Source organism: Rattus norvegicus, chromosome 2, assembly GCF_021556685.1.
Source record: "Rattus norvegicus strain SHRSP/BbbUtx chromosome 2, alternate assembly SHRSP_T2T, whole genome shotgun sequence".
Classification (NCBI taxonomy): Eukaryota; Metazoa; Chordata; class Mammalia; order Rodentia; family Muridae; genus Rattus; species Rattus norvegicus.
In genome coordinates, this window is record NC_141535.1 from 235,935,216 (window position 1) to 235,960,182 (window position 24,967).

The 24,967-nt window shown below is 43.9% G+C and overlaps 2 protein-coding genes across 5 annotated transcripts in view; one reads left to right on the forward strand and one right to left on the reverse strand.

Moving 5' to 3' along the window:
- The window catches only part of Hs2st1 (heparan sulfate 2-O-sulfotransferase 1), a 133,692-nt gene extending 127,038 nt beyond the window's left edge, over positions 1–6,654 (reverse strand). For 3 of the 4 annotated variants that reach the window (XR_015659764.1, XM_087617170.1, XM_087617179.1), the window contains exon 1: positions 6,238–6,654. Coding sequence is in view for 3 of the 4 variants with exons in the window: in XM_087617170.1 (XP_087473296.1) it covers positions 6,238–6,361 (124 nt within the window). In the remaining variant the exon portion in view is untranslated. 4 annotated transcript variants of the gene reach the window in all.
- Positions 6,655–6,944: 290 nt separating this feature from the next.
- Positions 6,945–24,967, forward strand: part of Selenof (selenoprotein F) — a 32,754-nt gene continuing 14,731 nt past the window's right edge. The window contains 2 exon segments of the mRNA NM_133297.2: positions 6,945–7,295; positions 15,234–15,401. Coding sequence (NP_579831.2) covers positions 7,221–7,295; positions 15,234–15,401 — 243 coding nt within the window. The 5' untranslated portion in view covers positions 6,945–7,220.

Sequence of the window (24,967 nt, forward strand, 5' to 3'; positions counted from 1 at the left end):
GCAGAGATGAGTGAGAAATAGCAGCATCCAAAGAAGAGAGGATCGCACCTTCCAAAGAGGGCAGATACTTTAAAGTCAAACTAATTGTGACATTTTTGATACAGTAGATGCAGAGTGATAATAATAATAATAATAATAATAATAATAATAATAATAATAATAATGTCGCAGGAAGCCTTAGAATCTTAAGAGACGGGGCTGTTGTAAAAATGAGAAGGAAAGAGAGTGAGTTTGGGTGACAGAGGGGCAAAAAGATCACATGATCTGTTCTGGAGATAATGAATTTGAAAAGTCTGTTAACCCCCCTTCCATTAAAATGTCAATGCAGCTGAATTATATAAGTCTAATGCTTAGAAAATAGGTCTGAGCTAGAAACATTACTGTATTTATAAACTGTCAACGTATAAAGCACCAGCTGGGAGAGAATTAGAAAAGCTCTCAAAACTAAGTAGTTAGAAAGAAAGGGTGCACCAGAAACAGAAATGGAGGGCCCACACACAGCTAACAGTGTGCATCTTGGGTCCCAATAAACAACATCTATGAAGAAGTGATAAGTTGTATCCAATTCTGTTGACACACTAGGATAAAGACAAAAACGACAACACTGAGGAAATGCACCAGTGACTACTGTACCTAAAGAGAGTTCTAGAGAGTTCTGCGAAGGGGAACAGGGTTATGGAACGAAGGATAGCTGGGTGGTTTCTTTTGGGCTTGGAGAGGAATATGTTCACAAAGAATCCAGAAGAATGCCGGGGCAGGGGTGTTGCATGACTATGACAGTACAACAGAAAACTTCTAGAACTGTGTCCTAAGCCAGGGGAAGGTAGGATGAGATGCACACATGATCCAACCCGAGCACTGACAAGAGGTTGACAGGCAGAAAGAGGGCATTGACTGCAGGCACTTGTGGGTGGGGAAGAACAGTAAATAATGTAGTTACTGTGAAGCCTATCAAACTCTTCTGAACATCTGCTCTTTTGAAGTGCTTTCTAGAGAAGAGTGTTTGAATATTTATTATCAACCTGACTTTACTAAATGCTATAAAGAACTATTGGGATGAGAAACAGACCTGGAACTATCTTGTGATCAGCTACTTCAAGTGATGCCTGTCCATCTCCAGCCATCCCAAGCAAGATGCGGGTAAGCGACATATCAAACCGGCATTGCCAAAGTTTCCCATTTCCCTGCTAACCCAAAGACCAAGCCGTCTCTGCAGAGCTCCTACTCCATCTGTCTACAGGAGGCATCTGTACAGTTTCAAGCATTTCTCAAAAACTACCCAGTCCCGAACAGCAGCCTCAGCAGTGGCTGAGGTCAGTTCTTCTGCAGAGTTTTGAGAAAATAGTGCTTAACCATTTCATCAACGTAAACAACTGCATAATTTATATGGAACTAAGTTGCTCATTCAAAAGATCAAATCCTAACACACTCATAACTCACAGTGGCTTCATAACTGACGTACACTGTTTAAAATCATGCGCCCTACAGGAAAGAAGATCATAACTACGCGCTTCTGAGGAAAGCAGCCTTTGGGTCTCTGTTCCATCAGTCAACAGCAGCACCTTCTTGAGTCCGCGCTTTTCTCAGAAAAGCACCTTCTGATACCTATGGTTCTGACTCACCGCTAGGTCAACTTTTGCGTCTATTCTTTCACATTTGCTAGAAAACTAAGTATACAGTCTACACCCACGCCATCTTGAACACAGCCACCTTGTCAGGAAATTAGGGATGCGTTTTTCAGAATAAAGTTTCCAAGTGTAACTTCCCCGAGAACGTTCTCTTAACTAAGGTGCTTATTCTGTACAAGTCAACAGCGAGCCAAGTGTTGTCAACGCTATTATAAAAACTTCGCTTTATTTACCACGAAATATCTACAGGCTGGAACACAAACTCAGAACCACAAGTGTTTCTCTGACTTGGGAACGTTGACAGAGGTATCTTAAGAGACCGAACCCAATCTCCACCTAAAGTTCTTTACGGCGGCTTCATGTATGCCTTACGTGATCGCCTGGGGTTGAGCTCAAGCTTTTGTGTGCCTGCATTCGGAATGCGACCTGTGGTGTGCAAGCCTCTATTACAGCAGCGAATCAGCACCCAAGAGTCTGACCTGGAAGCTCAGGGTTTTCAAAACTTCTGACTAAGGTTGCTTAAACTATTAAATATCGGTGATTTATTTTTAAACCAGTACAGGGAATCACATTATCCCTTATAAATCTGATGAGAGCTACATATACTTTAGTAAATTCACACATCTTGATGTATGTGTACATATATGTGTGTGTAAATAATCCTGAAGTCTAAATAATTTCAAGTTAGTGAAAAAGACTAGAATACAAAACCAACTAAACTAAGAGAACACAAAACTTTAGCATATGAATAACAGGATTTACATGAGAAAAGACACATTATTTATTAATACAAATGCCATAAGTGATTATCAGAATACATTATAGTAAATCTCTGTGCATAAACAAATGGTTTAAAGGAAAAATATAAAATAAAAACTATATTATTCTATAGAATACAGAGTATAGAATACATACTCTTGTTCTAGAGAATATACCCTATTTTGGTTCAGCAAAGTTTTAACATGAAAATTACTTGCCTAAATTGTTAAGATTTGGGTAAAAGTTAACTTTTCAGTATAAGCAAAATATACCACAGCTGAGAGACAAAGGCAGACTTTAGAAAAGAGCAGATATAAAGATCGAAGATTTACTTACATTAACATTTAAAGACCCAAATAAATGAAAAGAGTAAATTATCTAAATGAACCAAAACAAGTAAAAAGCAATAAACAACATAAAAAGCTTAACTAAAAATTAAGGAAATACTAGTTGATTTACCAGCATCATTTCACAGCCTCACAGTGGCTGAGCACTTGTAGCACTAGTGTGCTCTGGCAATGTGGAGTACCTTAACCTCTGGGGTAAACGTTAGTAAGGAGCATGTTTCCTTTGACCCAGACAACACCCTAGACAAAAATCACATTAGTGGGTAAACAGAGACACATAAAGACACTTGCAACACTGTTCATAATAACAAGAAAAGAAATAGCAAGCCTTAAAAGTGGGGGAGGTTGTGGAGACAAAATGACTATTTCTGACATGATAATTTAGGATATGTGCATAATTTGGAATATTATACGGCTACTAGAATGAATCAGAACATGTCCAATATGACATGGAAAAAGTTTCTAATAATAAATAAGAGTAAGTTATAAGATAATATATAACAATAAGCTGTAGGAATAGTTCCTTTAAGGAAAAAATAAACTATAAAGTAGAAAGCTAATACTGGGAGCTTTAGAAATTCCTATCTAGGTAATTTCCCAAGAGGCCAGTAACTATGCCTTATTTTTGAATACACCTATTGCTTCATTAGAGCCCTCACCATCAGGACGTTGTTGACTTTAACCAGGTTGCATTACGGTCATTAACAGACATTACAACCCTTTGGAATCTCCTACAGCAGAAAAAATAAACTATAAAAACTATTTTTAAGGGTAAAATGTTCATTAGCTTTTCAGAGCCAAAATAAAAATGCCTTTTAATGTTGCATCCCACAATTACAGCGAACAACCAAAGGTTTTCTTCTCCGATAGCAGGAACAAGCTGTTTCCGTCCATTCCGTGGAGTAATGTAATTATGTTCATTACATGGACATAAGCTAAGGGCATGACATTAAACCAACTCCTTTGTGTCAGAAATTGAGTTTTCTCAGAATGATATTCATTCTCAGCAATATATGCATCGATAATACAATTTATAAACGCTATTCAAACAGCTCACTGCAGTATAATGTCAGGAGAAAGTCTCAATCTGCTTGGTGTAATTACAGGGGTCTTCAATTAGGAATCAAACATACCTGAGTCCCATTCTGCCTCCACCACTTACTAGTAATACAGTCTTGGGCAAATTATATAATCTAAGGATTATTCTGCATCTGAAAAATAGTTATCTCTGGTGTTCTTGGAAGATAAATAAGAATATCACAGAGGAAAGCTATCTAGTCACAGCCTGGCCCTTTTGTCTCTTTCCTCAGGAGTCAGGATAACAGTCAGTGTCTCTTTCAGTGCTGCCTTGGAAGCAAGACTTGTTTTTTTAAGGAGGCAAGGTGAAGGGCATTTACAACTTCTTTCAAGGATGAGGAAGAAAGAACCCTTGAGGCCAGGAGTTCTGGTCCATCCTGGGCAACACAACATAGACACCTGTGTCTTTTAAAAATAAAAATATTTAGCAAACAATCTAATCAGATTAATGAGCTGACATAAAGCTGCATTATCTCTGTCATCCCGGAGTCTCTGGGTTACATTTGAGAGCTATTTGTTCTCCATTTCCTTTAAGACAGGATAGTGCTATGTAGCAGCACATGCTGGTCTTGAACTCACCAACCTTTGGTGTCAGCTTTTAGAGTACTGGAACTACAGGCCTGACCCACATGGTCAGTCCTCGATTTCTCGGAATTATTTATTGTGCTGCATATTAGCTGTTTCCCTCATAGCTAATCCTTTTTATGCACTTACTCCTGGCAGAATTATTTTCCCCTTGAATGAAAACCATGAGGATGCGCATGGCTCTACCTGTGGTGTTCTATATCCTCAGGTAACTTAACTTTTACAATTATTCAGGTGGTGTCTATAAACTTTCAAACACTGCAGAAAAAAAGTTAGGCAAGGAGGACAAGCAACAAATTTAATCATGTTTAGCCCATACATCTAGAGAATTCCAAAAACCAATTCAAGAGATAATAGATACAAGTGCTCGTTTTAACAACTTTTAATTTACTGTAAGATGAGTCACTTTTTTCCTGTAAAGTTGGATCATGAGTGAGGCCAGACTATGACTGTAAGTACTGTACAGAGGAGCCACGCGGAAGGCAAAGGTATATATTGTACAACCTTCAGTATTTAAAATGAATAATTTCTAGCATGCAAAACCTTTTTAAATCCAGTACATAAGTTCAATGGGTCTTCATAATTTCACTCTAGAAATGAAGGCTGGAGGTACCTTTGGCTTCTCTTCCACACTGAGCTGGAATCAATCAAATGATACGTTCTTTTATAACACTAAGAATAGTGTTGAAGGGTTCTGTAAAAATCTATCAAAACTTGGAAATATCTACTATATATAAAATGTAAATTCTTTTCTGGTACTTCTTTTCTTGAAAATTAATCCACACTCCCAAGCTGCAGCTAGCCGTTCCTCAAGGTAAATTTAAATCGTGTTTAAGAAACAGGCTAGGTCAAAGTGTACTCAACAGCTGCTTCCCACATTCAAATTACATCCTCTGAGCTGATTTACAAGTGCCGAGTACATTTTTTTTTAAATCAGAACGCGTCAATCATTAAGTCTCTCTGTCTCCAGAACACTTCCAAATACCAAAGTTCTCCACTATCCGGAAGCACCGACTATCCGCGCTTTCGACTGCTGTTGCACAAGCTCGCACTGTAATTTTGTGTTTCAGGAATCCTTTCCCATTCCAACACAGAAAGAAACCCACATGGCTCGCTCTTGCCACTCTTTTCCTTTCACACAGTAAACCCTGTAATTCCGAACCCTCGACGTCCCTCTCTTGTCCACGCAATCAGCCTACACTTATGACCCTACTCTCAAGCCCAAATCAACCAGTTCAGCGCCACTCATAGAGAACTTCGGTTCCCCAGACGTTACGTTCCGTACCATCAGAGCTTTTCATCTGCTCCGCTGTGCCACACTGCCAGCCTACCTAAGCTGTCAGTTCTAAGGTCCCTTATCGCCCTAGGCTCAGGCATGCCTGCCACTCACTACAGTAAGCTGCTTTCACTCCCCATCATTCCCGGACTCTTCCATTTCTACCTGTCTCCCCTCGATGAATCTCCCCACGACCACCATCCCCAAAGGATTCTGTGCCCAGGTGGCCCTAATTCAAATTCCAGTCCCCATCGCCGCACATGACTGGGGCTTTCCAGAACCATTCGGAAGAGATGAGAGAGTGAGCGTTCGTGCCCTCAAGCTGCACCAGCTCCATGCAGACTCGGGTCCCCTCTCTCCGTGGAGGGCCAACGGGGCAGCCCTCCGGCCAGGGACCTCGGGCGTCCAGCGCCCCGGCCCAGCATCCCTCCCCGGTGGCGGGAGCTCGACGTGCCTGGGTCCCAGCTCTCGGGACTCTTCGATGCCCCCTGCGGAAGCCCACTTGGCTATACCCGGCAATGCCTACCCGCCAGCCCGGCCCCGGCGCACAGCTCGGCTGCCTCACCTAGCTTCGCCCGGGACTCCTCCAGCTTCTGGATCTGGTTCTCCAAGAAGAGCATCGCCACCGCGAAGGCCACCACCGCCAGCAGCTGCAACTTGGGCGGCATCATAATCCTGAGGAGCCCCATGAAACCCGCCGCTCGCGATCAAGACATACCGCGGGGGGCGGGGAGCGGGGGCCCCGAGGGCGACGGAAGCGCCGGGAGGAGACCCCGACCCCGGAGCTGCGCGGGCTGCCGCGCCGCAGCGACCCCCTCCTCCTCCTCTCCGGTCTCCCGCCCGCGGGAGCCAGCGCCGGCCGCCCGGTGCACGCTTCTCCCCGGCCCACTCGACGGCCCTGGCGCCCTCCTGCCGCTGCCGCCTGGCTTCGGGACCCCGCGGCCGCACGCCCTCTTCCCTCTCTTCCTCCCTTCCCTCCCTCGGTCGCTCGCGGCCGCGCGCTCCTCCAGCGGCGCTGCGGCTGCGGCTGCGCCGCCCTCGGCCCGCCCCCTCCCCTCCCCCTCGGCCACCATGCGCACGCCTTGACGCACGCTGCCCGGCAACCAGAGGCTCCACCCCCGTCCTTCCGTACAGTGGCGTTCATTGGTCCGAAGAACGGCCGCTTATCGCCCTTTCGGTTCGATTTACGGTTGGGTTCCTTGCCACAGGCCTCAAGCAAGGCGTTTTTCGATTGGGTAAATTCGGGGGAGGCGGGGCTAGTAATGAACGAGCTGGGACTTCGTGGATAGCCGCTGTAATGTCGTGAATTAGAAGCCCCGGTGTAGGGAGTCTAGGAAAGGGCCTGATTTGAATCCCTAAAAGAACCTGAGGGCTGTTTAATAGTCGATCACTTTCAGGCTTCTGTAGTCGACTAACTAACACTCGTCTTTGTGGAGTAATAGGCTTGTAGCAGTGGCCTTTTGCGGCGGGCTTCGCATCAGGCAGTGCAGTGGACGTCCCCGGCACAAGGGTCCTCAGACTCCTAAAGATTGACGGCAGACCGCAAGGATGGCGGCAGGGCAGGGCGGGTGGCTCCGGCCCGCGCTGGGGCTTCGCTTACTGCTGGCGACTGCGTTTCAAGCGGTGAGTGTGGACCGCCTCTGTGGCTGCCTCAAGGCCTGTCGGAGGGCGAGGATGTGGAAGGGCAAACCCGCGGCCACGCATGGGAACCGCCGGTGGAACAGGGCTGTCTTTATCGCCGCTTCCATCCGGAGTGAAACGTGGCAGATTTCCAGCCGGAGCTCTAGAGGCGATGGTCTCCTCACTTCAGGCAGCTAAAATCGATTTTTGTAAGAACGCAGTGGGTACATAAAGTCAGTAATGCTTAGGAAGAGGGGCTTTTCTTTTAATGAGACACAAGTAAATGAGAACTACCACTGCTTACAAGTCTCCGAAACCTTAAAGGGACATTATCTTGGTTTTGGTCCAGGCAAGCGCTTTTCCTCGTTAGCCAGAATGCATAGGTTCTGGATCTCTGAGAGGAGAAAACCTAGTTTTGACTTACTTAGCTACTTATGAAACGACTGTATTTTGGTAAACTCCTCTGTGGAAGTTTTTCTCCCATATTTTACATGTCTTGTACTAAGGGTATTTAAGTGGTTTGTCCAAGATTTTGGAAAGTTACGATTATACCGTGGCTCTCTAAATACTTTGTTTTTCATAGATCCAGTACTTTGCAAATGTTGTCTCTGCTCTTATTACTTTGTCCGAAAGGTGGATTCTTAGCGTCTCACGTTGTAATACGATATCGTTTTGAGACATCTGGTACCTTTAGGTAACATTTAGGGGGCATCCCTTTAAACTTTCCATACTGGAGAGAACCGTGAGTCGTTTGGTTTCTCTTCCTAAACTTTCTATACCGGAGAGATAAGTGAGTCGTTTGCTTTCTCTTCCCATCGTAGTCACTTGAATTTGTTACCACTACTAAATGTTACAAAGGAGTGATGTTCTCAAACTACCTTCTACCTTCTAAATTTCAAGAGAGTGGCTTTGTAACTCCCCACCCCCCATCAAAGTTTTAAACAGTTTAAAACGGTCCTTTAGGTTGGGGAAGCAGTTCTCTCATGTATGCACTGTATGAGCTAGTTGGTTAATTTAAGAACCCAACGCTACTGTGATTCCTAATCCGTGCCATTAACTGAGACCACTTAGTTCTGCTTCCAGCCTCTCATCTCCCAACAGACCAGACTGACTTATTTTTCTCAGCAATCTCAGGACAATACTCCAAAAGAGCAAAGGCCTCTTAAGACCTCGTCGTGGAAACCACACACCTCTCTGGGGCCACCGAGGCTAAAAATAGAAAGCCAGGTCCTCCCACTGTGCAAACAGATCCAAGCTCCATCACATCAGACTTGTCAAATTAAGTCCCCAGACCAAGCCTCAGGTAAACATTGAGACCCCACAGCCATATGGGAAGAATGACAGAATTGCATTGCAAAGAAATGTCTGTACATACGAGGACCAGAGCAGGAAGAGTTTATGGCTTTGTGTATGCCACGGCGACTGTCCACAAATCTAACTTAAACTTAAACACTCCTTCCTTTATGTACTGCACAGTTACCTAGCCTTACTAATTCTTACTTCCTCAATATACCTGAAAACTAGTTCAATATTATGAGACCTTTCTCCTTGAAAGTAACAGCCTACTGGTTTTTCTCTGAATTGCAATTCAGTCCAGTGTATGGGCTTGCCTATGATTTATTAACTGGTTTCCACTTCTAATTTCTTTCTCATTCTGCCCTTACCTGTCTAGAGTAATATCTCTGAAATTTAAACTTGTTGTGCTTTAAAAAAAAAAACCTCCCACTTGCCTTGAAGATGAAGTTTGTCTTTACATGTTCCTTTGCAAGTTCTTCACCAGGCTTACTTCCTGGTGCTTCCGTGTTCTGCTGGGAGAACAAAAGGCTAGGAAGAGCTGGGGTACTTGCTCAGGTAAATCTCATGTAGTTTGTTCTCTCTCAGAAGCTGTCTCCCTTACACCCATAAAAATGATTGTCATCTGACTACTATCTGAACCTCCTTCCACCATGTGGGTCCTGAGGATTGAACTCAGGTCCTCAGGCTTGGCAGCATGCATCTTTACCCACTGAGCCATCTGGCCACCCCTCAGCCTTCAGTTTTCAGCTCTAAGAAATTACCTCCTCCAGAAAAACAATCTCTCTGCCCCCAGCTAAAGCCATTCAGTGCATTAGTGGTGGTCAGGACCTGATCTCTCAGCTACCTTTAATTTTCTATTGTTTCTTGAAGTGTCATTCTCCCAGTGTGCTAACTGGATCTCACCTTAAAGAAGGGCCTGTTCCTGATTACTTTTTGTCTGTACTGACATACTTGGAGGGGCACCTTGACATCTAAATAGGATGCTTCATGAGTGAGCTAGGGGATCTACAAGCAAAGGTCTTACTGCCTGGACAGATGGAGCCTGCTTGTAAGTTATTGTTGACCCTCGATTCCAGTTAACTTCTTCTGGGTCTGTTACAAGTGGTCCCAGCTGGAGTGTCATTGACAATTGACGGTACAAACCACTCGGAAAACTCTCCTGGTAATCACTAAGTACTAGATTGAAACCTTTTTAGGGCAGATGTCAGCTTCATTCTGTTCTTTGTAAATGAGGACTATAAATTAGTGTATATTAGAAAAATAAAATACAAATAAGACCATATAAAATCAATCTCTCTCTTTCTCTCTCTCTCTCTCTCTCTCTCTCTCTCTCTCTCTCTCTCGATACTGCGCTGTTTAGTTTTAAATTTAAAAAGAACTTTAGATGTGTTTTCAAATTTTAACTTTTAACAGCTGTCATCTAAGCACACTGGTTTACTCTGCTTCTTAGTTTTCTGTTTTTCTCCGTGATTACTCAGAATATAATGCTTAACTCCATCTACTTCACAGACTTAAGGTCAGAGCCAGGCATGTTGGTGCCTCTTGTAATCTGAGCTGCTGCTTGTAATCACAGCATTCAGGGGGCTGAAATGGGAGGATCCGACATTTGAGACTAACCTGGGCTACATGTAGCAAGTTCCAATCCAGCCCAAGCGATATAACAAGACTGTTTTAAAGGATGGACCAAAAAGCAGAACTTACAAAGTCTTAACTTCCTGGTGATGCATAGGGGTGTGTAGAATTATTGGAAATACAAAAAAAAAAAAAGTTAGGCAAATTCCTGGATTTTGCAATTGGGGAAAAGACCAAGTAAACTGGACACTTGTCAGGTGAAAGTCACACAGTGTGGCTTTGGAACCACAAGAAGGAGTAAAAACTACTTCATGACGCCTTGAAGTGGAGCCTTAGCTCACGCTTCAGTTGAGAATTTAGTGTCTGCACCTGCACTCTAATTTCAAGTGAGTGGCAGTGCTCTCTTAACAGCTTTCCGTGAGATGACAGCTGGAGTAATAGCAAATGCTTCAACCTGGACTACGTCCTGAGCATGGGTAAAGATTACAACAGTACATTGTGGTGGGACCTAAAGCTCTTTAACAAAGCTCCTCAGACCTGGTTATGCAGTCCTTTGTTCAGCTCGAGCATCTCCGTGTTTATAGTCTTTCCTGGAAACTATAGAGTGAGCTGTGCACCCTTCAATCGGAGACACTCATCACCCATCTGGCCACAGTTTGACTCTCTTCTCCGAGTATCCTGTGAGCAGTGGGTGGCACGATTAGGGTTGTTAGTATTTTTCTTATTACTGATCTAACCATGATGCATCACCGAATTCCACACAGTAAGATAAGTCAGAGGTTAGCCTGTTTGCTGTTCATTTAACAATGACTGAGACTGGATGATTTTTAAAGAACCTCATTTTGGTACCCAGTTGTGGAGACTGCATAGTATAATCTGGACAACCACAGCACCCCTGACTGGTGAGCACCCCTGACTGTAATCCTAGCAGAGAATGAGAAAGCTGCACATAGCAACTTCCCCACACAAGGACTACGTGAATCAACATGTAAGGGTCACGCACCTCTAACTAGACCACCTCACTACACTGTATTGAGAAACCGGGCTTCTACCACGTGGGTTTTGGTGAGGACATACACAGTCAGACCATTGCAGAATTTTAAAGGCAGGCTAAGATTAGACTGTTATTAATTAGTGTGTAGTGTCTGTGTGCTTGCAAAGACCAGAAATTAATCATCGGGTGCCTTCCTTTTTGGCTCCCAGACGGTCTTTTACTGATCCCAGAGCTCAGTGTTCGGCTGGATTAGATCTCCGGCAAGCTCCAGGGACCCATCCGTTCCTCTGGCTCGAGACTCATGTCCTCATGAACATTTGGCATTTTACCAACCAAGCCATCTCTCCATTCCCAGGATTAAAAATCTTAATGCAAGTTTTTCTTGTGTAGTCTGACAAGTTTTCTTACCGTCCTGTCTGTGTCCTAAGCATGGTTAGTAGTAAATGGAATGATAAAGTACACCGCAGAACATCTGATGGTTTGTAAGACCTTTAGTAATGGCGATGCTTCTGGCATTCAGTGTGTCGGAATTCATCCTGTCTAACCCCGTCCGTTTGTCTCCAGATCCGAAATCTGTTCAGAATTGCCTCCTCACCACTTCCTCGGCTCCACTGAGGTCCTGGGATCCGGCTGGCTTTGCACTCTGTCCAGTACTGGAATTACAGATATGCATTCCAGACCCTAGCTTTTGTTTAGGTGGACGCCGACGATCCAGACTCAGGTTTCAAGCTTATTCAGCAAGGACTTTCCCCAGCCCGTGTTTCTGCAAGTTCTTAAGCAGTTCGCAGTTTTCAAAGTGAATTCGCTTTTACATGTTTCAGTTCCTGGCTGCAAAACAAATCCCCCTGAACCTAGTCGCATAAACAGTTGATTTTTGCCTTCAGGTTGGCAGGTTATCCATTTCCCTGAAGCTAGGGTGTGTACAATGGAGTCTGCTTTCAGACGAGTGAGGTGTCAGTTCCAGGCAGGCACAGCAGGGACTTGCCTGCTTCAGACCTCAGCTGAAAGGCTGGAGTCTGAAATCGGAAGGCGTTTTGCTCACAGTTTGGTAGTTCATAATGATATCAGCTGGGGACCTTGGTTGCTCTCTGCATGATTCTGTCTGTGCTGTATCTCTAACTTAGGCTTCTCTGCGGCATGGTGACCACACTCCAGAGTTGATGTTTCTTGGTGGAGGGTGTAGGCAGGCAGAGAACCCCCAACACACACACACACACACACACACACACACACACACACACACACACTCCCCTCCCCCCATGTTGGAGGACTGCTCTCGCGCTCGCTCGAGCTCGCGCGCTCTCTCTCTCTCTCTCCCTCTCCCTCTCCCTCTCCCTCTCCCTCTCTCCATGTTGGAGGACTGCCCGTCACATGGAAATAAGATATAGTACATGGTGATGGCAGTTTTCTCCAATCTGCCATATTGCTGTCCCTGATTTTAAGCTGCTCTGTGAAGTAGATCTTACAGGTCACCTTACTGATGGAAACTATAAGAAGAAAACTCACCAGTGAGCTCCGGTTCCTCCACTTTGTTGGCATAGTTGATTGCCTTGAAGATACATGTACATTCTCTATTACAGAGATGTAGGGTAAAATATGTATGAGATACCTATCAAATTAAAATATTGACTGATAAAGACCAATGAGATGGTCAGGACTTTAGGAAATGTACTAGCAATGTCAATGGGTTTTAATCCTGCTGATTAGTTTAAGAGAAAGCTGACGACTGAGCCGGTATGCCAGTTTCAGCCAACCCTGTCATTGGAACATTCATTCCTGTATTGCCTGTGATTGCTTTTGTGTGGCAATGGCTGAGTTGAGTAGTAGTAAGAGAAACCATTTTGCTATTAAAGCATAATTCCTTTCCGGCCATTAGAAGCTTACAGACCCTTCCTTGTTCTTGAAGATCAACCAGATACAGTCAGTCCAAGTGCAGTGGTCCCGAGTGGTTCCATTTACAGCTGGATAGGTTTTCTCAGCTAAGGAAGTGCAGTGTCTGAAGGCGAGTTATGTTTTACAGACAGGTCTTCCTAGGAGACTGGCGCTGATTAGGTTCTTGGAAATAAGCAGGATTAACAGGGTAAAACTGGAAAGGGTTTAGACATAGGGAGAAGAATGAACAGCGGTGTGAGGACCAGATTTCCACTTGGGGAGCGCAGGGATCCATAGCTGGAAAGAGGGAAAGGTGGAGTAAGGAAAGGTGGAACTGATGGATAAGGTGAGCTACAGATGCAGGAAAAGGTGTAAAAGCTGGGAGGCCAGAGAGGTGGCTCAGCAGTTAAGAGCCATGCTGTTCTTGCAGAGGACCCCAGTTCAGTTCCCAGCAACCAGGTCTCACTGGGAACGACCAGCAGTGGCTCCAGCTGTGGGGATCTGAAGCCTCCACAGGCTCCTGCACATGTGCACACATCCACATGCAGTACACACAGTTAGAGTAATGAAAACATCTTAAAGATCTTAAGAGATTTGAGAGCTCTTCAGGGAACTGAACTGTGGAACATACCTGTGTCAGGTTAAGAGCCTAGAGGGCTTTGGCCTAGGGAACCAGTTGACCAGGGAAGTAGCGCCATTTCCCTGAGATGCCTCGTGCATTTGGAAGGCTAGACATACAGAAGCAAAGGTAGATTTCATCTTAGGCGACTTTGATTGTGTAGCATCTAATGAAAATCAGCTGAGCTGTTAGCTTTGGAAGCCAGCACTCAGGAAAAGGGGGTGTTCGGGAAAATGGAGTTTGAAGGCCTGGATAACTTGCAAACTCCCCAAAAGCAAGGAACAGCACCTCAATGCATAGACCAGTCCCATAACCCAGCGCTCAGTAGGATGGCATTAAAGACTGAGCTACAGGCTGCGCCCAGGACCAGCCTGGGCAGTGTGACGAGGGCCCGTCTGAAAAAGTAAAGAGGGAGCTGGGGAGGTGGCTCAGCAGTCAGCTTGCTTGCTTTTCTGTCAAGTGATAAAGTAACATAAACTGAGCAATTTAAGAGAAGAAAGCTATTTTGGACTATGGTTTCAGTGTGTCCATGATGACAGGAACTGCATGGTAGCAGGCAGCCGGAGCAGAAAGGGCTGTGACCTTTGAGAGCCTGCCTGCAGTGACAGACTTCCTTCAGCAAGGCTGTACTCCCCACCCCTGATCACAAGGCAAATCTCAAGTACCCAAGCCGTAGAGGGGACACTTCTCATTCCGACCACAAAGTGGTTAAGACGGTAATAGTCACACACAGGCACAGATGCGTGCACATAAGTTAACCTTCAGCAGCTTAGTAGGAGGCCGTATGCTTGTGATGCTAGCGACTGGACTTGGGCCTTCTTGAACTCCTAGAGCAGTCTGTTGATCGAGACTGCTGTTCCCTGTGTGTACCACTGTAGATAGTAAAGCCTGAGGAGGCTAACTTCCTAGCACCACACATCGGCTAAGTTTCCTTTCTCGAGTCTCCTTTGACTCCCTGGTCCCATCCTCCCCTCCTGAAGTTTTCCTACCCTCCTGCAGGGGGTGTGTTTGCAGCTGAGTTAGTGCTTTCCATCGACCCATATAAATAGGTACAAAGTCCTTAAAATAAGAATTTTTTCCTTATAAGAGAATTCCTTTTAGGGTTGGGGATTTAGCTCAGTTGTAGAACGCTTAGCAAGCGCAAGTCCCTGGGTTCGGTCCCCAGCTCCGAAGGAAAAAAAAAGCACACTTTAAGAGAATTCCTTTTTAATAAGCTGCTGGATGTTAATAAGAGATGTGTAATACATATATCATTAAAGTTATATTTTGTACTTTTATTGATCCACATTTTCACTGAAATAAAAGCTGCCGGGTCTAGTGTTGTGACACATGCCCATAAGCCCAGTACTTAAGTGGACAGAGGACTCGGGGTGAGGTCTTCTTCAGCATATAGCTAGTTCCGGGCCAGCCTGAACCTAATAAGACTGTCTCGAAAAGCAAGCATCAGTGATAAACCAAATATAAAAGCTATGGAGTCAAAAGAACTTAAGAGTTGTCTCCAGATGAAGTGTAACAACACCTTGGGTGGCCCTGGTTGCTCTTTAAGGAAGATCGCTGTAAACCTGGACCTGTTCCATTCTGTTCTCAGGTGTCTGCTCTTGGGGCAGAGTTCTCGTCAGAGGCATGCCGGGAGTTGGGCTTCTCCAGCAACTTGCTCTGCAGCTCCTGCGATCTCCTTGGACAGTTTAACCTGCTTCCACTGGATCCTGTCTGCAGAGGCTGCTGTCAGGAAGAAGCGCAGTTTGAAACCAAAAAGGTACTGTTTTCTGCTGTATCTGTCTTTTCCAGGCCTTAGCTGAGATAGGTAGAGTACAGACTGCTTACTCAATCAGAGCAGTAGTCTCTGACTTTACAAGTTCTAGTAAAAGCCAGGTCACTTGCTTGCCTGGTCTACTAGATGAATCAAAGGAAGTGTGTTCACACACCAGGATCCAGGGGAGGGCAAGTCAGGTCCACACCACGGAGTTAGTCTTCCCGGCATGGCCAAATAAAGGCAAGGATTAACTAATTACGCTTTGGTTTATTTGTAATAAGCCAGTTGTGCAAAGAAATCTGAGGTGTGTGGTATTAGGCACAATGCAGCTCACACAACTGCCGATTGATGTCCGGAAACGGGAAACTTCTGTCACCTATAGCCTTCTTTGCTGTCTGGGAGTCAGTCGAAGGAAAGTAGCTGCCAGTGCAGTCTGCTCTATAAACCTGCTGTTGAGTAAGGGCTGGGGTTTGTTTGGATGGGACAGTGGGTGGGCTGTGGACACAGGGTCTCACTGAAGAACTTGCCAGGACACCATGGCACCCACGATGGACTTGACCTTACGTCCCTCTTGCCTCCGCCTCCCTAGTGCAGAGATTATGGGTGTCACCAGCAGGCCTCACTTACTCCATCTTTGTTTTTCAGTAGCACTCTCAGATTTCTCTTCTACATTGTCAAGTACCCAAGACGAGTAGTTGTATTATCTAAAGAGATGCGGGGGCTGAGGTGCGGCTCAGTGACAGAGCTCACCTGTTATGTACGGGGCTCTCTGATCAGTCCTCACCACCAACAGCAAGGTGGATGCTATGGAAAGTGACCTAGGAGGGTTCCAGACCAGTCTCAGACATCCGTGAGCCCCTCTTCTCTGCCTGTCTGTGCTGCATTGTTTGACTGTTGCCGTTTGTAAAACTTTCAAAAAGTAATGCTTTCCTGTGACTAGATAAAGTTTATTTCCAACACCAAGTACATATTTATAAGCTTTAGAAGAAAATAAAGCAGCACATTTTTAAATTCTAGTGTTTGTGGTAGCCAGATTTAACACTTGATCTCACAAGACAGTGGCCTGAGTTCCCAGGGCCCCCGTTGAGCTTACAGCGTCCACCACACTTTTTATTTCTTGGTTGGCATAAACCCACAGCGTGTTCTGTGTTTAGTCTGATAAGGTAGGTCTTGTGTGTGTAAAACTCCAAGCAACAGTTTCAAAAGCTCGATTTTAAAGAGGTTTAAGACCAGATTTAACTGCTGGCTATGCCTGCACTCTTTCATAGTGAGATACTCCAATGGGACAAATTGCTGAAGGGATCTGTGTGAGTCATCTCTTCATCATCCACTGCCCATCCAGAAAAGATTATTCACTAATGTCCCAAGCTTACAAAGATGGGAGAGGGGGTTGGGGATTTAGCTCAGTGGTAGGGCGCTTGCCTAGGAAGTGCAAGGCCCTGGGTTCGGTCCCCAGCTCCGAAAAAAAGAACCAAAAAAAAAAAAGAAAGAAAGGTGGGAGAAGGGTCGATTGCAGTAACAGTAGTTCTCCCACAGACCCCCTTTGTAATTAAGGGTAAGTCGAGAGATCCTACCCTTTCATTGATACAAAATAATTCTAAAACACAAAACAATGCATATGAAAGAGCTGTTTTTACCTATTGGTTTTTCTTTTGGTCAGTGCTGAAAGAAAAAATGTAAGCTATTAAAGAAAAATTGCTTGAATTTCAGTGGTGTTTTGTGCAGTTAGCAGTACAAGTGACTGCTTTCTATAGAGATTGTTAAGGTGGAAGGAAAGGCACTCAAAATGCATCCTTTCCACCGAGTCCAGTTCCTCCTATAGTCTGGCCTGCCTGGTAAGAAAGGAGTGAGGTTTTATTTCTTGTGGTGGTTGTTTTGTTGTTGTTTTAGTCATACACTCCATAGTTGAGCAGTAATGGGGTGGGAAGGATGTGGGGTGTCATCTAGAAATCATGTGGAGTTGCTCTCTTCTGTCATCACCTGGCCAGGTTGGCTCTCCTGGTCTTATTCTCACTGGTGACTTCCCTTAGGTGTGGAAGCACAGTGCTTGCCCGTTTCCTGAGTTTGGCACCTACAGCTCCTCCCACTAGAAACAGTTAGCTCTTCTGTGTTCCTCTCACTGTGCTATTTTAAGTAAAGACTTAGGAAATTCATGTATGTCTGCATACCACATATATGACGTGAGAATGCCAAAATCCATATCAGATCCCCTGGAACTGAAGTTATGTCAGTTGTTAGCTACCGTGTGCCTGCTGAAAATGGAGCCTTGGGACTTCTAGCAGAGCAACTGGACCACCTTTCCAGCCCCAGTTACTCCAAGGTGTTAACCAGGGTTAGGAACACAATGAAAGAAGCTCTTGGCTGCCACGGTGGATGTGTGGAGCAGTGTGTCTGTTGAAAAGCAAAAGATGTCGTCGTCTCAGGTAAAGAACTGAGGGTACCATGGTACACACCTGTGATTGTAATGTTCAGGAGGCTCAGGCAGGAGGATTGCTCTGAGTTTGAGGCCAACCAGGGATATAAATGAGACATTTTTCAGAGACTGGAAAGAGCAGGATACAATACTAAATAAGAAGTCCTACTGGTAAGTTTTTGTTTCCCGCTTTTACAGTAAACAACTTTTTCTAGAGCTGTCTTTTAAAGGGATTTAGCTCAACTCCCTCCTTGTCTACTCTTGCCCCCATCCCCATGTCAGGTGAGTGGTCTGTGTCGTCCTGTCCCCCCATCCTGTCCCATCCCCGTCCTGTCCAGGCCCCCTTCCTAGTGTGTTGGCATATTCCTGAGCTTTCTGTACCCGTTATTTTGCCCTTTATTCTACCAATAAATTGAGCTCTTTGAAGTCTAGTTTTATTGTGTATTTCTAAACCCCCAGCCTGTGGAACAGTCACACAGGTCTTTGTACTCGAAAGAGGCCATTTTCACTAAGAACAAATTGGATACGGTGCATTTTAAAACTAATTGAAAGTAGTACAGACCTTAAATTTCAGCACTTGGGAGTCTGATGCAGGGGGACAGAGTTTCAGGCCAGCCTAACTATGTAGTGGTGCCCTGCCTTTAAAGACACTCAGAAGTTAACGATACAGTAGGGCCTAACCTTACAATTGCTTGATAGTTTTAAAAATAGGTTTATTTACATACTCTGAAAAAATAGTAAAAGCCTTAAAAGAAACAAACTTCTGTGGTGGTGGTTGCCCAGAGCAAGCCTTTGGTACTAGGTATTAGCCTCAACTACAAATTTCTCATTTTTATATTTTATTTTTAAGGATGTATCAAAAGCAAATGTGTTAATTATTTAGCGCAGTTTTCTGAGCATCAATCTTATTTTGATTTGTTGGGGTAGCCTCTGGCCCAGGCTGTCCTTAAGTTCATGGGCCCACCACCTTAGACTGCAAACAGGCACCACCACGTCAGCCAAGATTGTTTTGAAAGTGAACATGAGCATCAGATTAAAAATAACCTGGTTTATTATTTTGATTTCATTTTTAATTAAATGATTTGATTAAAAATAACTTTAAAAATGTTTGGACTATCCTGAGGATAAACACAAATCAAGTATTTTATTATTGTTGTTGTTATTATCATTATTATGGACTCTAGAATTTATAAGATTTATGTATTTCTAGGATTTATAAAAGTAAGTGATTTTCAATCAGTTTTCGTCTTTCAGCTTCTGCCTGCCATCTTCACTCTCAGCTCAGTGCTTAGCACCGTTCAGCTTCCTGCACGTGGGGCTGTTGCGGAGTTTGTGCGGCCCCTCGGTGGCCTGCCCTGAGGTTCTCAGAAGTTTTAGAACATGGTTTTCTTCTTTCTTTAAATAATTTTGGTTCCCCAGTTTTAGCACTTTCCCTCCTTTCAGTTTACACTGCTTTCCATCTTAACTGTTACTCCACAGCCGTACCTAGCAAGTCAGAGAACCGTCTAGAAACTGGGGTATATTTAGGCTAAATTACTTGTAAAACAATGCACAGATTATTTTAAGCTCATCTGTTATGTGTTCTGTCTTGGTTGACCTTGGAGGAGTCTAGGGGAGGGGTTAAGACCTCTTCTAGCACCGGGTGGCTGTGTTCAGCCCTCAGCTGCTCAGCCAGTGTTTTAAAGACTGGTCACGTTGTCTTCTTCCTCCTGTGGGCTGATTCCTGCTTCAGGACTGAATGGGTTGTACTTAAAGTGCAGACATTTGCCAGATACATTTGCTACTGATAGTGCTAAGACACTAGTAGCATATTCTAAAAAGTACACGTTGGGTGTCTAAAAGCAAGCAAGAAAACAGTAGAAAATTTGGAGGACTTGGCAAATACAGCAACGATTGCTGTTGGCAGAGTACAGGAATAGACAGTTATAACATAAAGTGTTAGAGTGGCTAATGATAAAAATGTGCAACGAGGTGATCTCATATCTTCCTTCCAGCTCCTCTTATCAGTTGATTCAGGAAAGAATATATTATGATAACAAAATAGCGTTTGCAGCTACTTGGTACTAGTACTGTGTGTTCGGGGAGAGAGGAAGCAAGCGTCTCTACAACCACCACAGCCAGCAAAGTCACAATCTGCAGGAGGCAAGAAGACAGTTCAGTTCAAAGTGACTAAGTACCTGATATGTTTAAACTTTGGAGATCTGACCGAGTAGTTTATTTTAGGCATTTAGGCACAGTGAACACTTTCCTGATGATATTAACTCAATCCTGTGTGCACAATAAAATGCACATAAATCTCCTTGAGGAACCAAGTGAGCTGCACAAAGATCGGACTTGACTACATTGAAACCTTTGTAAAGCACATGTAACACCTTCCATAAAGATGGGGTCTCTACAGTAACTGCTAAGCTTAATTAAGGTAAGGGTTTAGGGGAGGATCTGGTGTTGTCTCTACCACACAGATAGCAAAAGCTTCACCAGGCTACTAACTGTGTCTGCTCCCAGCTTTCCAGGAGGATAATAGGTTATTCCTTTGAAGGAACAACCCTCTGTTTAACATTCCAGGTTCCCTGGTGCCCGCTGTGAGCGCAAAGACTTCAGTGTCTCCCACAGCGTGGGACAGATGGTGTGTGTGAATGATACCGACCAAGAGTTCAGTGCCCCCCATCCTCCCAGGTGTTTAGATGTCAGTAAAGAACATGATATGGTTTGCACTTCTAATAACTTGGATCGCCTGAGATCTTGAAGGAAGGTTTGGGTGGTGCTGCTAGGAAACTGCCTTAAGCCGTAGCACTGGGAGTCAGTATTGCTTTTTGGATTTTTTTTTTTAAAGATTTGCCTTTGCGTATGTGTCTATATGTGTATATGCAAATGTGTCCAAGTGTCTGAAGAGGTCAGAAGAGGATGTCAGATCCCCTGGGGTGAAATTACAGATTGGTAGCCATCCAGCATTTTAGGTCCTCTGGTTCTTAACCTCTGACCTTTCTTAACCTCTAGCCCTGTGCTTTTCTGTATGCTTTGTTTCTTCATTCCTTTTTCTTTCTCTTTTGATTGGTTGGTTGGTTGATTGGTTTGGGTTTGAATTTTTCAAAACAGGGTTTCTCTGTGTAGCCTTGGCTGTCCTGGAACTCGCTACCAGGCTGGCCTTGAATTTAGTTTGAAAATCTTCCTGCCCCTGCTTCCCAAGTACTGGGATTAAAGAGGCACACTACCACCACCCAGCCTGACTTAAAACAATCAACAACAACAAAAACAACAACAACAAAAACCTGGAATGTAGAGCCACTCACTAGGCAAGCACTACTGTTGAGCTTCAACAGTGACTTTTTAATCTACTTGGTAGCAGATTTTAGTGGTTTCAGAATAATTTGAATCCCTTTTTTGTTTGAGGTTTGCTTGGGGAGGAGCATTTTTGTTTTGTCTTTTGTTCTTTGGTGGTTGTCTTTTTTTCTATTCTTTTTCTCTTTTCTCTCCTTTCCCTTCCCTGTGCTGAGGACCATTCCAGCCAGGTCTTTGCATAAACACTGATCAGCTACTGATCTAAATCCCCAGCCTCAACCACAACTCAGCAGAGCACTGTGTAATGAATGATGTGTTACCTGCTCATTTATTCACTCATTCGGAAGAAGCTGTGCAGATTAAGGTGAGATAGAGTCCTTCTGTGTGAGTCCATCTCCCGTTATTTTTATGGCACCACACTTTAATATTGCACATAGTAAATATGTCTACGGATATAGTTGAATGCCCTCTCTGTCTGCTTCACTGTGCTCTTGAGATTGGACTAACTTTAGCTCACCAGGTATGTACATACATGCATCTCAAGCAGGATAATACTAACATATACATATACATTGGAAAGTATCCCTGAGAGAATTGAAGGTTCCCCCCCTCCTTTCTCTCTCCCACTTCCCCCCCCCCCACTGACTGTAACTTTGAGCTAGCACATTATTATCCCAAGCTCTTCAGTTATGTCATGATTGTCTACTCTCTGAATGTTTACACTGGTTGTATCGTATGTGTTTACTCTACACTGTTGGTTTAGTCCTCAGAAAAAGCCTGAAATGCACTTTGACCTCTATTTAATAAACAAACGAAAATTAGATCACAGGCTGCCCAAAAGTTCTGGAGCATTTAGGTGCCAAAACCAGACTCATCCCAGTTTGACTAGCAAGCCCAAAGTTCTAAACCACAACACTGTTTGATGTCATCTAGAAAATACAGATATTAAATCTTGCCACACAGAGCTTCTGTTTTTTTTAAAAAAAAAAAAAAAAATGAACATGAAAGACCAAATGTCCTTAAGGTCCCTGTTGAGCCTTCAGTTAACAAGGATAGTTATCATAATGGAGATTACTATCACCTTATCTCCCATCTTTCTGTTTACCACAGTGTGACTCCTGATCATTTTGATGGTTTTTCAAAACTATATTACCTGTTGTTACTGTAGCTAAGGTCCAAAAAAGGTTTTAAATAACATAATTTTCATTAATTTGGGAAAAAGTACATCAAAGTGATTCTTTTAAATTCATAAGGAAATACTCTGGCCAATTTCAGCATGCAACATTGTCTAGGTAGCAGGTTCAAGTGCTAACCTTTCGGAGACACAATGCTACCACTGTGTAAAACACAGAAGGCTGAAGAGGAAACTAAGCTAACTGCATGGCATTGTAATCTAAAGAAATTTCATGCTGCTTAAAATAGCTTCACTTTTCTCCCATCCAGAGCCTTCACAAACTGCTTTCTTCAAAGGAAAGGAAGTATAAGTATCTTTAGCAGATGATTCTAAGTGTTACGTAAAAGTAAAAGCGTTCTTCTCAGAGGGATTTTAAAGTATGAGTGATACTTGGCAACAGCTCAGATTCTGTGTAACGGTTCCTAACACAGTGCTAACTAGTGGCACAAATAGATACTTCTCAATAATGGCCATTTGTATCCGATAACCTGTTACTGTTTGAAAGCACTCTTCCAGAAGAGTTGCAACCACAGGCAACAGAGAGGCAGCCGGGAGTCAGAAAGCAGGTGGAAGCCGTGGAGGTGCTCAGCTAGTCTCCTGGTCATGCAGTCTAACACACCAACTGTGCGATAATCACAGTTATGTTGTTTCTTCCCACCTCGGTAAGCCAAATGTAAATTGCCAGAGGCATACTTCCATGGACTCTAGGTTCAGTCAAGTTAATGTAATACCATTAGCCAGTATATGGTCTTAGATTTGCAGGGGAATTCTGTTCATGTTTCTGCAAATCCTACTACCAAGGAACCTAGTCCTTTTCCCCATAGATTCCATAGTTAAGATGCAATGATGAGGGAACATGTTATTTTTATTGAGCTTTTTAGTGTAGTATTGATTTTATCATTTAGAACAATTCTTCCTCTGGAGCCTAACTTAAGGTAAATGTTAGCCCCTCAATCCCAGTACAGGGGCTGAAGACACAGAAACAGTATTTGCTCAGTGTTGGAGAAAGAACTCAGCAGACAATGAAGACACACATGGTTAATTTAAAGGTGTAGCAGTCTGTTTGCCAGCATGGCTGAGTGGTTTGCTAAGACCGTAGCCCAGACTCTCTCCCCTGACCCTGCGTCACCAGATGCGGTTTACATATATTTTAGCGTGTCTTGTGGAATGAGTGCGTAATCAAAGAGTTTTATTACACATCAGAATAGTGCCCTTATTATTTGTGCATGTATGACTGACTAGCTTATTGTTCAGAATTTTCAAATATGTAGAAAAATGTTGGAATGAGCAATGAAGTAAAATGTAAAACAGTAAATTTGTAAACGTTTTCTAGTGACAATAACTACGGCAATAAGCACAAGTGTAAGAAACCTTGAAATAAACTATTTAAGCTATGTTGGACTAAGTACCAAGTTTCATACCACAAGGGTTTAAAGTTATGAAATCAAACCTTGTGTGGTTCTCTTGACAGAATACTGCCAAGTGACAAGAACGTGCTTGAGGTGACACAGGAACCACCACATCACCTTAGCATTAAATTCAATGAGCACAGCAAATGGTGCTGTGTGTTCTTTTTTGTTGGCTTTCTCTTTTTCCAGATGCTTCTTTCTAATGAATCAAGCATTGCATTTAGAGTTTCTTCAGTGGAACTTCTTTTTTTTTTTTTTTTTTTCTTTTTTTCTTTTTTTTCGGAGCTGGGGACCGAACCCAGGGCCTTGCGCTTGCTAGGCAAGCGCTCTACCACTGAGCTAAATCCCCAACCCCGGTTCAGTGGAACTTCTAAACAGAAAAACATTCTTGAGGCCTTAGCTTGAAACCAGCCACTGCAGCAAACTGCTAGTCTTAGATTTGCGGCCCACATTTGACTTGCTGCTCGTGTGGCTTCCACCCAGACTTCTGGCTTTGGAAAACCTATGCCCCTCCCCATTTGCTACTAAGCTTATTTCCTCAACTGACAGAATCTTGTATACATTTCTGGGGAGCCTCCCTTTCTCCCTAACATTCTGATCTGACACTGAGACCCCCCCCTATAGCCATCACACAGTGACATTCCACCCCTTGAGTCCCTGAACTTCACTCTTTTGTTCAGTTCATATGGTACTTTTCTTTTGTGCTTGAATTTTTTTCTCAAGGTTTATTCTTACTGCCACATGTATCAGAACTTGCTTTGAAAGCTGAGTGATAGTCCGCTGTGCGACACCACATTCCCATCATGCCTTGATCTGAGAGGTCCGAGGACACGAGTTGCCTCATCATTTGGTCTTTATAAGTTAGACTGCTGTGACCAGTGGACACCTGACCATTGCATCGCTGCACTCCCCTTTGATTAGAACCTAAAGTCAAGTCTTGAGTCTTGGTGACAGCGCTTCTAAGTTTTCAAAGCCACCGGCACCCGTTTCCATAGCAGCTGTGCACACTGCCCCGGTTGCTCCACCATCTTAGCCACGGCTGGTTTGCTCTTCTTGGAGTAGCCATGCTCACAGCACAGAGTGCTGTCTCCCTGTGCTGCTGGTGTCCCCTTCCTGACTGACTGCTCTCCACCTCCTTGTACTACAGCCCACATTCTAACCAACATTAACTCAATCTTGTTTGTTTTTTTAAATCCCTTTATAAATTTAGATCCGATTAATCTTTAATGTTTTATTGCTTGAAAGAACCAGATAGATCATCCAAATTCTTCATTTAAAATCCATCAATGGTTTG